Genomic DNA, 14,611 nt, shown 5'->3' with positions numbered 1-14,611 from the left:
TTGCTTCCCAAGGACAAGCGTCACACACATCAGGGGCTGCTGTAAGTTGGGGAGGAGGCCAGGCCCCCTCCCTTTCCCATGAGAATCTTTTATTTGCCCCAACTGAAGGGTGGGCATGGGGTGTTAAATAAGAACTGGAACAGGCAGGGTCACTGTACAGAGGGGGCCCGGAAGGGGCTGGTGGGTAGGGAACGGTTCAGTGCACCTGAGGCTGGGGGCGCCCGTGGCAGAGCCCTCCTGGCGGCTCAGGGGGTGGGCCCAGCTTCTCTGTTTCCTGTTCCACCGACTGGCTCCCATAGGCACTGTCCTCCTTCACCTCTGCTGGGGGAGTGGACGCGGGAAAGGGTGCAGGGAAGCGTCAGGCCTTAGGCCTCCCACCCTCCAAGCCCAGATCCACCTCTCAGTTACGGCCCCTTTACCTGTGCTGGGCAGCTTTTCCTGGGTCTCTGGACCCTTCAGCAGCCTCACCCCCTCCTCCAGGCCCATGTCAGACAGGGCATTCAGCAGGCCTGCCAAGTCGCCACCAGCCAGCTGAGGAGAAGGAGGAGGCATGAACCAGGAGTTGTGGTTAGGGTGTGGGATCCCTGAGGAAGCACCAGAGATCTGAGACTGGGGCATTGAGCATGGGCCGGGGCCTGACTGACCTGGTAACTGCGCAGGAGGCTGCCACTGGGCGAGGCTGTCCTTCGATACGTGTCCACCAGACTGCGCAGCCCCAGCCGTTCTGCCAGCTCCGCCCAGCTGCCCTGGGCTCCTGGCCCGTCAAGCAAATGCTCCAGGTTCTGTAGGACTGTATCTTCAAGGGGTATCTCTGGCCCTGAAGGGGACACACACATAAACATGTTAGTTACCCCCAGAGATGGCAAAGACAGACACCCAAATGTCACCTTTATCTCAAGGCAACCTGACAGATAGTGCAGGCGGGGCCACTGGGGCAATGGATGGAGGATGGGGATGGAGAAAGGGAGACCTCCTTCAGTGGTCCCGAAGGACAAGAGACCGCTGTGAGCAGGGGTCAGGGGTCTGGCAGTGGGGGGGGAGAGCTCTTCACCTGCAGGGCTGGGCGGGGTCAGCGGCGGCGCCATGGTGTCCTGAGCAGCGTTTAGCAGCAAGGTCTTCACCTAGGGAGACAGCATCAGCCATGACTACCTCCCATCACATTCCTTGACCCCAGGTACCAGCTACTCAGGACCCCATGTACAAGCCCAGATGCCCCATCCCCTGGTACTGCTAGTCCTGGGCTGGCCTCACCTTGCTACTGCGAGTGAGGTCAAGAGGTGTGTGGCCCCGGAAGCTGCCTCGGGTGTCCCTCTCAGGGCTCTCGGAATCTGAGTCACTACCAGAGGTGGGAGGCGAAGGCAGTGGGCACAGGGGCTCCTCGTTCTCTGCGTGGACGTCAGCACCTGGGGCAGGGAGATAGTCACGGGGAGGCTCCCTTGGAGCCCACGTTAAGGACTGCAAAGTGCAGGATTGGGAGGTACCCCCTTTCCCCCGTCAGCCCTGTTCATAAGCCCCCGAGGGTGGGACTGACCAGCCTTCAGAAGGAGGCGGGTGAGGGTTGGGGATCCCAGTCCAGCTGCCAGATGTAGGGGTGTGTTTCCCGCAAAGGTTCGGGCATTCACGTTGGCCCGGAGCTGTGGGGTGCGAGGGAGGGGTTGATCATAGCACTGACTGATCCGCTGGGCCTCCCCCGACACCTTCACCGTCCCCAGCCCTTGGCTCCACGTCTTCCACAGTCCTCAGTCCCACCTTGGTAACGAGATGGGTGACCAACCCCAGCTCCTCCATCTCTGTGGCTAGATGCAGGGCTGTCCGGCCCCCCTGACGCTCTGCAGCCTCCACTTCAGCCCCATTCTCCACCAGCAGATCGAGGCACTCGGGGCTTCGGGCACGGACTGCCAGGTGGACTGGGTATAGCCCTAGTGATACAGGGTATTCAGCCCGCAGCTCTGCCCCTAATGTGCCCCTTGACCAGCTGACCTCCACACCTCACATCCACTGTAGGCGCTCCCCAGATCCTCTCCCTGGTGCCCACTCTTGCCCGCTGGTTCAGATGAGGTGATGAACTCACCTTCGAAGTCGGGCACATGCAGCAGTTGGGGCATGGCAGGAACCCCACTCCGCAGCAGGGTGCACAGCATGTCGGGGGCGCTGGCACCCGCCCGGAGTGCCAGGTGCACTGCTGAGTCTCCATGCCGATCCAGCAGTGCTGGGTCTGCGCCCACCTGCAGCAGGAAGCTCACCACCTTCGTCTGCCCTGTGATCACTGCCAGGTGCAGGGGCGTCTGGGGAAGGCAGGCAGGGTGAGCCAGGCCTGCTCCTTGCCTCACCTACCTGACTTCCAACCCCTCCCCCTCACCAATAGAGACCCCTCACCTGGTGCAAGTGATTGGTGATATTAACCACGCCGAGGTGTGGGGCGTGGTAGATGACGTGGGCTATTTGCTCAATGACGGTGGTCTGCCCGTGGATGATGGCCAAGTGCAGTGGCCTAGGGATTAGTGGGTGAGACTCTGGCCTAGGAAGCTCAGCAACTCGTTTTGCTTTACTCTCAAAACTTCACCACCTCCATAATCTCCCTCTCTCCAGCCCACGAAAGTAAATCCTTCCGCGCACCTTTTGTGGTAAGTGTGTACTATTACTGTGCCCCTTAATCGACAAAACTGAAGTCTACAGAGATTTAAGTATCTTGAACAGAACTAGAGCGTAGCGAGGCCGAACTTGAAACTGGGTCTCCCTAACTCCGGAGCCCTGGCTCTATAGGTCCCTTCCCTGCTCCACACCCCACGACCTTGCACCGGCGGCGTGCGGAGCCCTGGTCCCCGCCCGCTCTCCCGCCCACCTACGTGTCTCCGTTCTCATCCTGTGCCGTCAGCAGGTGGCGCTGTCCCGCCAGCAGCGAGCGCGCGTCCGCCGTGACGCCGTAGTCCAGCAAGGCTCGAGCGCTGCGCTGCGCCAGGCCGAACAGGCGTGCGTTGTACTCCCGGGCTGGGGGTGACAGGGGGCTTGGGTGTGGGCTAGGTCCCCACCCGCAGCGTCCCGACCGCTGGGATTTCCGAGGTCATACCTCGATGCAGCAGCTCCGGGGCTTGCTGTTCGCGCTCGGGCGTCCCGGGGGGCGCGCTCGGCTCTGCTGCTTCCTCCCCAGCATCCACACTAGGCGTCTCGGCGGCCATCTGCGCCCCACCCCCGCCTCCCGGGTAGCAGCCCATTGGGGCCGCGCCCGACTGGTAGGGGCTGTAGGCCAAGGAGGAGGGGAAAAAGCCGAGGCTGCCACCTGTGGATACAGGCAGAACTGTGGGCAGAGGGCACCAGGAGGACTCTCCCAGATTTCTTCCCCACAACTTTTCTCCCCTTTATCCCATCCTCCTCCATTGCCCTTCCTGCCACCAGCACCACCTCACCTCCTCCTCCAGCTCCTCCATAACCCCCAGCCGAGCCCCCAGAGCCTCCACCCATGTGGGAGCCACCCCCAAAGGGCTGGGAGAAGGTGGGCAAGGCTTTCCTCCGCTTCCGCTGCACCTCCTCCTTGTCTAGGGGTAGAGGGAAATGAGATGTTAAAACCCCAACTCGCACCAGCCTCAAGAGCCCTGTCCCACTCTGGTAATGGCCTTTCCCCCAAAAGCCCTCAGGCTGGCTCCTAGGGCCACCTCTTTCTGGGACATTCCCTACTCCTGATTTCACTCATGGGTCCCCTGATCTAGTTCTTGGGACCTCCAGTCAAGCCCTGGCCTCCAGCCCCCCTGGGATCTTCAGCCCAGCTCCACCTTCTACCAGAGGATAATAGGTGAACTGTTTGGAGTCAGAGACATCCCCCCCACGCTTGCGTTTCAGTTGCAGGAACACGGTTACAGGACGCTCAATCTTCATCTTGTGATAGGGAGGTGTCCGGAACACAATGGCATACTGGAGGAAGGAGGACATAGGTGTCATTAAGGCCTTACTTAATTTGAGCCCAGACCCAGCCCTGGCCCTAGGGTACCTGTTTGTGAACATCTGTGGGAGAGAAGTCCCCAAAGGCTTGCCATCCATTCTCATCATCCTCGTAGAACCGAACCTCGATGTCATCTACAGGGAAAACTGAATCTATAGGGCCATTTGTCCTGAAGCCGTGTTGCTCCCCAAGCTTGATGCCCATCACTAGCTCCCAGCCTGGGCCCCAGCCTCACCTTTCTGCACCTTGTCACAGAGCAGATAAACCTCATCTCCACCCCGCACAGAGCCAGCTGTCTTGTCCATTCGAGAAATCTTCAGGTTTGAGGCTCCAGGAGACTCTATGGAGATGGCATATCAGTTACTTGAGATGATTCAATAGCCATGGTCCCAACTAGGGAGCCAGGTGCTTTGTATTTTAACAACCCCAAGAGACACAGGAACTGCCAGTATCTTCATTTACTCAGAGAGGGGACGTGACTTGCTCAAGATCACTCAGCTCATACATGGTGGGCCCAAGTTCAAACCCAGGCGTATCTGACTCCACAGTTCGAGGCTGCCCTCCACACTCCCTGTGGCACCCAGACCCAGCACCCCAGGTGGTCAGGATACTCACTGCTGTCATGTATGGGCTGGGAGATAACTGGCTTCAGGGGCAGAGAGAAGGAGCCATCACTGGCTCGAAGGAAGGCAGAAAAGCGCAGTCGCACAATGCTCAGATCCATCACCTTCTTCAGTTCCTTGGCCTCCTGCTCCAACTCTCGACGCTCAGCCTCTGGGCAGTGGGCATACATATGACCCCTGGACTCCTCCTCTATTCCTTCCATGACCACCTCCCATGACTCCCTCCATATCCCCCATACCCGTAAGGCCCTGGGGCCTGGAGCGAAGACGCTGCCTCTGAAGTTTTTGTATCATAATCTCCATCATGTTCTTTTTAGTCACATGGAGGACACCCAGGTTGTTAAATCTGTGTGGGGGCAGGGAGGAGTCAGAGGCCTTGCGGGCAGTTCTTTCCTCCTGAGGCACCCTCTCCACAGGCAAGGCTCGGCCCTGCTCTACTTCCTCTAGGAAGGTTTTCTAGTTTTTACTTGGGGCCCTGGGTTCTGGGGCCAACCAGAGTCTTTCCCCTTGGTCAGATGCTAAGCTCACAAAGGTGGGCTGGGACCTAGGACTGGCAAGCAATGAGGGGCACACCAGTGGGGACCAGAGGTAGGGGGCACCGGACACCTACTGGGCAGTCATGTCCTTGGGCCCCACAGACACTGCGCAGACCCCCAGCTCCGAGCACTGTTTGCCCACCAGACTGTGAGCATGGGCACGAGGTGGGTCACTGTGTGTTACCAGGTCCACCTCAATCTTGGCAGGTCCCTCGTAGTTACAGATCTGTGAAGGGTGAGGGCTGTCAGTAATGCCCATGGACACACTGTCCACTAGCCCACCCTCCAGCACCACCCTGGCTCACCTTGACCGTGGGATAAGTCTTCCGGCCCTTCTCGCTAGAGGCACCTGGCAGTCCTCCATGGGAAGGGCCTTCACAGCCATATCGAAATCGGAAGCCTCGCTGAAGGTGCCAGGGCAGAGTGACATTGTGACCAGGAGAAACATCCCCCCTCACCAGCCACATCCCCAGCCAGCAGTGACCATAATGACTGGATGTATGTATCCTGAATCACCACCATGCCACTGTGATCAGTAGCTGCTAACAATCCCAACCCGAAGTGGGTCTGTGATCAGTTACCCTGCCCATGGCCACCCAGCTACAACTATCCCACTTGCCCCCAAAATTGAAGCCATCCCTTCTACTTGCTCACCTGCTTAGGCTGTTCCACAATCACCAGGTAGGGACCATCAGCTGGGGACAGAGGAGCCTTGCTGAGCCAGGACCTCTGAGCCCATTCCCAAGACAGAGGGCACACACCACATGCTCCTCCCTCCTCCTCCTCCCGCTCCCTCCAAGACAAGGGCAGGTCAGGGGACTTATTAACCTGTCTCTGGGGCTGGCTCCTTGGGCTCCACAATGGACGGGTTGAATTTGAAATCATCATATTCAATGATGCCATCCAGACCCTGGTATGGAGACAGACTGAGATGGCAGCTGATTCTGAGCCACCCCCAGAACCCTCCAACTCTCAGCTCTCTAAACCATTAGCAATCACCCCCTCTCCTAGGCAGGCCCATAAAAAAGCTCCTACTGAAAGCAGTTTGCAGAGACTGACTGACAGGCAGGGTGAAATAATCTGAGGACATTAGAGGTGCAAGGGAGTAGAAGGGACTAGGACAGGCAGGCAGACAAGCAGACAGGCACAGGGGGGGCAGCCGGCAGGCTTTGAGGCCAGGCGGCGTGACTCACTGGGTCGTAGCAACTGTCCATGACTCTGGGCTAGGCCCGGCTCTGTCCGGTGGCTTCGGCCGGGTTCTGTTTCCCAGAGTTTCAGGCGCCCGCCTTAGGTGGGGAGGAGTGGCGGGTGTACGGAGAGATAGATCAGGACGGGAGTTGGGGGGAGAGAGGGGCCCAAATTTAGGGGAGGGTCCGATCTCCTCCAGCTACCCGTCCGGGTGTGGCGGGCAGGATCCGGTGGAGGGCGAGATCCGGAGTTGGGCTGGGCCAGGCCGGGGAAGGGGCAGGAAAGTTAGAACAGCTTAGGAAAGTCCCGAAAATACCAGGGGGAGGCGGGGCCAGGGGGGCGGGCCTGGAAATGACGCCACTGACCACGCCCCCGGGCGGGAGGGGCGCGAGGTCGTCTCTTCGCAGGCCGGAGAGCGCCTGCAGCGTCTCTGCAAGCAGAGGGGCAATCAAACCCAGGGAAGGCCCCGCGGGGTTGGGGGGGCACCCCCCTCCTCTCTCCAGGCCGGCGCCGGGGACTGGGGGTCTTTCAAGGCCGGAGGAAGCTCCTAGTCCGGGGACCGGCCCCCCCCTTCCCCCTCCTGGAGCAACCTTGGGATTTTCTACCCTCAGGGAGGCCACGGCTGATTCACCCCGGGGGGTTTTGGGGGGACATTCCTGCTGTAGGAAGGCCTCCACCCCGAAGGCCTGTAGGTGGGGGCTCTTCCGAGTAGAGGGCCCCGGGGTTCTGTCCCGAGAAGCAGTCTCTGAGGCCAAGGGGCCGGAGGGGGTGTTGGGATGGGCACCTCCATTCCCTCTTCCCGAAAATCTCAACAGTCGTTGATTCCCACACCGCACCTGCTTTGGGTGCCCCGCCCCCGCCCCTGTCCCATGGCCGTATGTAACACATGTACAGGTGTCTAGTATGTTTCAGCCCTTGTGCTTGCGCATTGTGTGCATGCCGTGGACATGCGTGTACAGGTGAGAATCCTTAAGCTTATTAGTGTGGACACATGTCAGCGTGTATCTGAGGGCACAGGGGAACCTGTCGTTGAGTTTCTGCGTGGAGGGTGTGTGTCCAGGCACCTGTGCACGGGTGAGTGTGTTTTGCGTATGCATGTGTGTGCGAGTCTGAATGCATGGGCGATCCTGTGCACCTGCGGGCATACGTGTAGATGGACTTACGGCCCGTATCTTTGTACAGGATATCTATGTGTATCCGCGTGTCCTGTTCGTATGCGCGCTCTCTGAATGCGCAGATGCCTCTCTTCAGCTCTAGGGCTCGGTCAGCTAAGGACCCTCCTCCCGCCCTTGCCGGTGTCCCACCACCCAGGGGTCTGAACCCGGCCACTCACCGCGGCGGTGGCTCCGGTTCAGGATTCTCTCCCGGCCGGACCCACCTCGGACGGGTCGCGACACCTCTCCCACCACCAGGACTCCAGCCGGGAAAGCCCCTTTTCCGCCCCCGGGAGGGGGGAATTCCCGTGACGTTTCCGTGCGTCACTCGCCATGCCCTTTTTCATTGGCTGAAAGTTTAACTCCTGGACTTAAACAGCCAATCGGGAGTGACTCAGGGGCGCCCCTTGGAGGAGAAATATTTGTGCAGCTCTGGAAGCCAGAGGGAGAATGACCCTCAGACAGGCACTAGCTCTGACCTGGGGACCAACCCGCTGCGGGATCCGCTGACCGAGCGCCATTCCCCAGCCGAGGCACCTGGCTCCGGTCTCCTCACACCCAGGCCTGTCCAAGCCGGCTGGCAGCCCCTGCTGCTACTCGGTTTTATGCTGCGCCTAATGCTCGGCCACCTCTGAAGTCGGGGAACCCCAGGGGGAAGCTGATATGCCTCAGCCCCTCTGGTCCCGCCCGGAGCGGGGCCCGGCTGCCGGGAAGACTTAGAGGAAGAGGAAGGAAGTTAATCTTGCAGTAGGTTCTAGAGTGCCATCTGGTGGCCCCTCTGGAGCCTCAAGGAGACTCCATAATCCTCTGTTTTCCCTGAAACTTGTTTTGTAAATGACAGGTTAACAGCTGGCCAGACTTTCAGACCTGAGCTCAGGAGGTCTTCCGAGGATAAGAGAAAGGAGGTATTTATCTGGGAGACTCAGGCCTTGCTCATCGATCACGGAAGTTTGGAATATTAGAGTCGAAAAGTCATCCAAAATTATTAGTTCAAATGCCTTTGATGTAAGAAATTACCTTTTTATATAGTTTTCAATGTCTGCTTACTTTAAATATATATATATATTTGGCTGCACTGGGTCTTAGCTGAGATCTTTGTTGAGATCTTCTGTCTTCATTGTGTCTAGTTCCCTGACCAGGGATGGAATCTGGGCCCCCTGCATTGGGAGTGTGAAGTCTTAGTCACTGGACCACAGGGAAGTCCCTGCTTAGACACTTCTAGCTGCAGCAAGGTCAGTACAGATTTCCACAAAGTACTGACCTCTGGGGCCGGACATTTCTGGTTGATAGAATTTCTTTTCAGGAGGTGCCATTAATAATCTCCATTTTTGGAGGTGTCCTCCCTTAGGCTCACCATGGTAGAACATAGGCTGTTGTTTCAAATCTTGCCTGCAGCTTGCCCCTGACCTTAATTATGGAATTACAGGCCTGCAGTAGCTCTGCATAAAGGGAGACTATTGTGGCCCTGATTTGGGTAATTTCCTGTCACTTCCCTCTTCATCTTGCCTGCAAATTGAATGTGCCGGATACTATGGGAAGATGTATGTGTACTCAGTTGCTCAGTCATCTTGGACTCTTTGCAACCCCATGGACTGTAGCCTGCCAGGACTGTACCTCTGCCCATGAAATTTTCCAGGCAAGAATACGAGAGTGGATCGCCATTTCTTTCTCCAGAGGATCTTCTCAACCCAGAGATTGAAACCGAGTCTCTTGCATTTCCTGCATTGGCAGATGGATTCTTTACCACTGAGACACCAGGGAAGCCCAAACTGATAAAGTTAAGACTCAGAGAGGAGAAGTAACACAACCAAATACATGGCTTGAAAGGGACAGAGTGAGAATCAAACCCAGTCTCTTAACTCTAGCACAAAGCTCTTCACCCTAAATTTGTATAAAGCAAAGCAGGTCTTCCCACCCCATTGTGAGACTTTAGACTTGGGTGGGAGTGGGTAAGAGTGGGAGAAATGGTCATATTCTAGGTAGATTTGAAAGTCAGGGGCAATAAAACTTGCTGAGGAATTGGGTGTGGGATGTTGGGAAGGGGTGTTGATATAGGAACCTAGAGGAGATGAGGGGTAATTGTACATTAAGTCAGTGTAATGGATGGTATTTGAAGTTTTGACAGTGGTCACCATTACCCCACGATTGAATTTAGAGAAAAGGAGTTGACAAGCACTACACCCTGGGACATTCTGATGTTGAGAAGCTGTGGAGATGAGGAACCAAAAGAGGAAATTGAAAAGACATGGTCAGTGAGGCAGAGGAGAACCAAGAAAAACCCGTGTCTCAGCCAGGTGAGAGCATTTCATGGAGGGGGTGGTGAAATGTTTAGTTGAATTAAAGCTCCTCAGCTGAAGGCCAGGGTTGTTTTCTCACAAACACAGTTTCCCAGTGAGCTCTGAACACAGGTGAATACCCAAGGGCTTGAAAAGCCACATACTTTATTGTTCCTAGAATTTATTGGGAGGGGCAGGGTGATGGGGAAGTGTGCGCCCAATATTACTAACTCTGTAATTCATCTTCCCTGATATCTTTTTTATTTTTTTGGCTGCTCCATGGGGCAGAGATGGAACCCATGCCCCCTGCAGTACAAGTGTGGAGTCCTAACCACTGGATCTCCAGGGAAGTTCTGATAGCATTCTTATGTACTCAGAAAATTCACATTTATTCTTGGTTATGTTTATTTTTTCCCGTTTTTCTTTTATTAATTATAGTTTTTAAAAAATATTATTTGGCTATGCTGGGCCTTAGTTGTGGCATGCAGGATCTTTAGTTATGGCATGCAAATTCCTAATTGCAGCATATGGGATCTAGTTCCCTGACCAGGGATCAAACTGGGGTCCCTTGCATTGGGAGCACAGAGTCTCAGCCACTGGACCACCAGGGAAGTCCCCTTTTATTGATGTATAGTTGATTTACAATGTTGTGTTAGTTTCAAGCATACAGCAAAGTGATTCACACACACACATGCACATGCGGAGAAATAAACAGCAACCTACTCCAGTATCCTTGCCTGGGACATCCCATGGACAGAGCAGCCTGGTGGGCTGTGGTCCCTGGGGTCACAAAGAGTCGGACACGACTGAGTGACTGAATAACGTACACACACATACATATATATTTTTTCAGATTATTTTCCATTATAGTTTATAACAAGATATTGAATATAATTGATCTATTTTATATGTAGTAGTGGGTATCTCGGAGAAGGCAATGGCACCCCACTCCAGTACTCCTGCCTGGAAAATCCCATGGACGGAGGAGCCTGGTAGGCTGCAGTCCATGGGGTCGAGAAAAGTCAGGCACGACTGAGCTTCACTTTCACTTTTCACTTTCATGCATTGGAGAAGGAAATGGCAACCCACACCAGTGTTCTTGCCTGGAGAATCCCAGGGACAGGGGAGCCTAATGGGCTGCCGTCTATGGGGTCGCACAGAGTCGGACACGACTGAAGCGACTTAGCAGCGGCAGCAGCAGCAGTGTTTATCTGTTATGGGCTTCCCAGGTGGCTCGGTGGTAAAGAATCTGCCTGCCAATGCAGGAGATGCAAGAGACACCAGTTCGATCCGTGTTGGGAAAATCCCCTAGAGGAAGAAATGGCAACCCACTCCAATATTCTTGCCCGAAAAATCCCATGGACAGAGGAGCCTGGTGGGCTATACAGTCCACAGGGTGGCAAGGAGTTGGACACAACTGAGCATGCATGCACACACATGGTGTGTTATCTATTAATCCAAGCTCGTTTATCCCTGCCCCTCTTTCCCAGTTTTCTAGTGAAGTCTTAGCTCACCATGTAATTATTACTTCAGGTACTCGACCTTTTATTTCCACGAGAAACTACAGAAAAATGTACCTCATTTTCGAGTTTCCACACCACCATCACTACTTTTGAGCTGGGGAAGTGTCATAGGAAAGACCATGTGGTTTAGAGTGAAACAGACCTGGGTTTGAATCTCAGCTCCCTAACTTCCCAGGAATACGGCCTCTCTGAACCTGCTGCTTCATCTAGGAGAGTTAATATTTCTACAAGGTTGGGTAAGCAGTGCACTTAATATTGACATACACTGGTGTTCCAACAATGTCACTTCTCCTTGTTAGGATCTCAGGCCTCTGGGCTTTTTGAAACCTGCTATCCTAGAGTTCTTATAGGAGACACTGTTAAGCAGCATTTCCTTCCAGATTATACTATTTTCCCAGAGGCTTTGTCACTTCCACGTCATTAGCCAGTCTTTCTTGGTCAGAATTAAGGCCTGCGTACTAGATCTTCTTGTAGCTTCCCTCACCTGACAACACTGTTAACAGCACAAGTCAGGCTATATGTCAGCTGATTTTTCTATACCAGAATAAGACTTTTGACAAATGCTTTCCTTTGCTTGCCAGTGGGGTGGGCTTCAGTTTGCAATCACCCTAGCTTCTTTCCTAATATTTCAGACCAAGGGCTACAGACTCTTCATATTCTTTTGTTCACAGGATAGATTTTGGATTTCTATATGTTAGTCTATGTTGTCTCCCTCACAACATGTTTCCCTTCCTTCAGAAGCTTCTGAAGGCAGAGCTGTGGGGCTCAGAAGGGAGAACAGAGATGTTAGAGTCAAAGCCAATGGTCTAAGTGTCTACCTGATTGTAGGTCCAGGCTTTTCTGCACCCATACAGAAAAGAGCAGGTGAGGCATTCAGTCTTACTCATAATTTTCCCAGGGGCAAGGTTTCAGGTTAGTGTGGAAAGCAGGCATGGTCTGGATTATTTGCAGAAGGTAGGGAAGCGGGAGAAACTAGTGCAGGAGCTGCTGGACTCCTGTTAGTATTGTTCCACATCCGGTTGTTTCCGTTTCCACAGCGGTGCACCCAAGGGAGGCACTGACAGACATCCAGACCCATCCACGTGGTTGTGCTGAGCAAAGGGAAGACTGAGAGGCTGAATGATCACAGACACAGCTGGGCCCAATGAAGAGGTGAGCGCCCCCAAGTCTCCAAGAGGGAGGCCCACTGGTACTACTCTCCACCCTTTGGTGGAAGGGACTATGGTGAAGGAGGAAGTCAAGATGATGGGAGATGCTTCACTTGGGAAGGCTTAATAGCATTCTGCATCCCACCCACAGTAGCTCAGCCCTGCAGAAGCCATGCTGCCTGCTCCATGCACACTCCTTTTTGTCTTATCCTGATGCAAAGGGAAAGAAGAGAAGGGTTTCTCCAATCACGCTTCAGTGACTGGGCTGTTTGGAGGCTACAGGATGGGAAAAACATTTCCATGCTCAGTTACGGGCCAGAATGCCCTGTGTCCAGAAACACAAGCTCACAGCTATGGGCAAGGTAGCCTCCCACCCCCTAAGGCCCATGGGCTCCTTGTGCTGCTGGACTATGAGGCACACCTGAGGGAAGCCTTCTGAGTAATGACAGCTCAGCCCTGGCTCACCTTCCCCCTGCCCCAGCCTGGGCTGTCACAGTTATCTCCACTGGAGTAGTTAGGGAAGAGAACTGTCAACCCCCGGCACATCCCTGGTGACAAGGGAGCACTGCTCTGATGGTGGGGGGGCGGGGGTGTGGAGGTGGGCAGCAGCAGTGGTGAAGGAATCCTGACCATGGTTGGTAGGCTCGGCCTCTGTTCACGTGAGGGCCTACATATCCCAAAATATGGTACCCACAAGCTCAAGAAGGAAACCAGAAGAAAAGGCCGTGATGTTGGTACTAAGACATTTATTACATCATAAAAAGTCCATTGTTTTCCTGTTTTTCCATATGTACATGCTCCGGGGGGCAGTCCTTTTCTCCAGTCCCACCTGCCCACTCTATGGCGCAAATCAACTCTCCAAATTGACCAATTAATAAAAGAGGAAAAACTAGAGGTGGTAGTCCAGGGCTAGTGGGAGTGGGGCTGGGGAAACAAAGTGCAGAGTGGTTGACTTGGCTCTCAATGCCTGACACGGGCAGGACGGGCACAAGGGCGGGCACTGCAGGGCTGGTACAGTGATGCCTCCCTCCCCAGAGCTGCCAGGCTGCAGGTGATACCTGAGTGTGCTCTCAGGTTGGACTCCCAGAAATGGAGAGCAGAGGAGGAAGGTCCCACAGACTATCTGTGGGTCCTAGGAGGGGCCATAAAAGTTCTATTTCCTATCCCCATCCAAAAAGCAGTGACAGCCGCTTGGGCTGGGACTGAAGAGTCTGTGGCCCTTGGGACAGCTGAGAGCGGGGCCAGGGACAGCCTGCTTGGAAGTACTGGTCCTGATAGCTGAGGAGCCTGCCTTAGTTGACCTCAGAGGTGGGCATGGGGTCTGTGGAACGAGGTGTGGCCAGGAGGGGCACAGGTGAGGTGGCCTCAATGAGAGCAGGGTTGAGGATGATGGGCAGAGTCATGGGGGGCACGCCCACCTGCAGAGGGGAGGCCAAGGGCTGCAGGATCAGTGGGGACTGAGCCAGCGGTGGAGGCCCATCTGGGGTAGGGCTCAGCCTGCTGGGGCTGGATGCCACTGGTGATCCAGAAGAACTGCTGTTAGCAGGTCGGGGGCCCTCGGGCTTCTCAAAGTCTAGAGGAAAGCAAGGTGGCTGTAGTCAAACCCCCTTACAGTCCGCAGCTGGTTTACCACACTTCTGCTCCTCCCCATTCCTGTGAGCAAAATGACTCCTCCCAGTCTACATAGTTGAGATTGTCTGCTTGAAACTTATTCCAGTGTCCAGTTACCTCATACCTACCCACTCCCCCCACTGTTGTACCTCCAGTCAGATTAATTTTGGTCTGCTTTTTACTAGCATCCCTGAAGGGCACCTCTGCCTCTTCATCCCAAGTTCCCAAACCAGCCTTCTTCTCTGAAGCCTGCAAATCCCAGGCAGCGAGCTCATCAGACCTGGCCCTGCAGTCTCCCACAGGAAGAGCAGGTGAGCCAGATCCTGTGGCTCCTCCTTTCCCCTGGCTCACTGCCTGTGCTCAGCAGCAGTCATAAAGTACTCTGGGCCTCCTCTTAGGCCTTGATACCCAGCAAGCTCGTTCAGAGGGACTCACCACAGGTCCCCAGCTCAGAGGGCATGTCCGGGGGAGGTGGATGGCCAGGGCTCCTAGTGTCACCAGCAGCAGGAGTCAGGTGTGCTGAGGCCAGCGGTTTTGAGGCATGAGGCTCCATGGGCACAGGGTCTGGGGATGGCAGAGAATCCAGATGGCAGCTCTCAGTGCGTTCTCTGAGTACAG

At 55.1% G+C, this 14,611-nt stretch overlaps 2 protein-coding genes across 13 annotated transcripts in view; both read right to left on the bottom strand.

The window, feature by feature from the left end:
• Positions 1-34: 34 nt before the first annotated feature.
• Positions 35-7,722, bottom strand: NFKB2 (nuclear factor kappa B subunit 2). Of its 2 annotated transcripts, XM_052660655.1 has the most exons (23): positions 7,615-7,722; positions 6,287-6,379; positions 5,922-6,003; positions 5,748-5,788; positions 5,399-5,497; positions 5,168-5,319; positions 4,797-4,903; positions 4,550-4,708; positions 4,170-4,274; positions 3,983-4,068; positions 3,768-3,906; positions 3,405-3,533; positions 3,068-3,277; positions 2,847-2,988; positions 2,377-2,491; positions 2,072-2,285; positions 1,750-1,919; positions 1,532-1,634; positions 1,252-1,403; positions 1,052-1,121; positions 645-817; positions 420-531; positions 35-321 (listed from the first exon to the last, which is right to left on the bottom strand). In XM_052660655.1, exons 2-23 carry the CDS (start codon positions 6,305-6,307, stop codon positions 197-199), a joined length of 2,706 nt encoding a protein of 901 aa, XP_052516615.1. In that variant the 5' UTR covers positions 6,308-6,379; positions 7,615-7,722; the 3' UTR covers positions 35-196. The 2 variants fall into 2 exon arrangements, with proteins under 2 accessions (XP_052516615.1, XP_052516616.1); XM_052660656.1 differs by lacking the exon at positions 7,615-7,722 and having other exon boundaries at positions 35-318; positions 6,287-6,589.
• A 5,389-nt stretch (positions 7,723-13,111) lies between these two features.
• The window catches only part of GBF1 (golgi brefeldin A resistant guanine nucleotide exchange factor 1), a 124,529-nt gene continuing 123,029 nt past the window's right edge, over positions 13,112-14,611 (bottom strand). For all 11 annotated transcript variants that reach the window (XM_052661001.1, XM_052661002.1, XM_052660995.1 and 8 more), the window contains 2 exons: positions 14,429-14,557; positions 13,112-13,955 (listed from right to left, as the gene is read on the bottom strand). In XM_052661001.1, coding sequence (XP_052516961.1) covers positions 13,675-13,955; positions 14,429-14,557 — 410 coding nt within the window. In that variant the 3' untranslated portion in view covers positions 13,112-13,674. The remainder of the gene's footprint in view (positions 13,956-14,428; positions 14,558-14,611) is intronic.

Source organism: Budorcas taxicolor, chromosome 23, assembly GCF_023091745.1.
Source record: "Budorcas taxicolor isolate Tak-1 chromosome 23, Takin1.1, whole genome shotgun sequence".
Lineage (NCBI taxonomy): Eukaryota > Metazoa > Chordata > Mammalia > Artiodactyla > Bovidae > Budorcas > Budorcas taxicolor.
The sequence above is the reverse complement of the archived record's forward strand: the minus strand, read 5'-3'. Positions and strand labels throughout refer to the sequence as shown.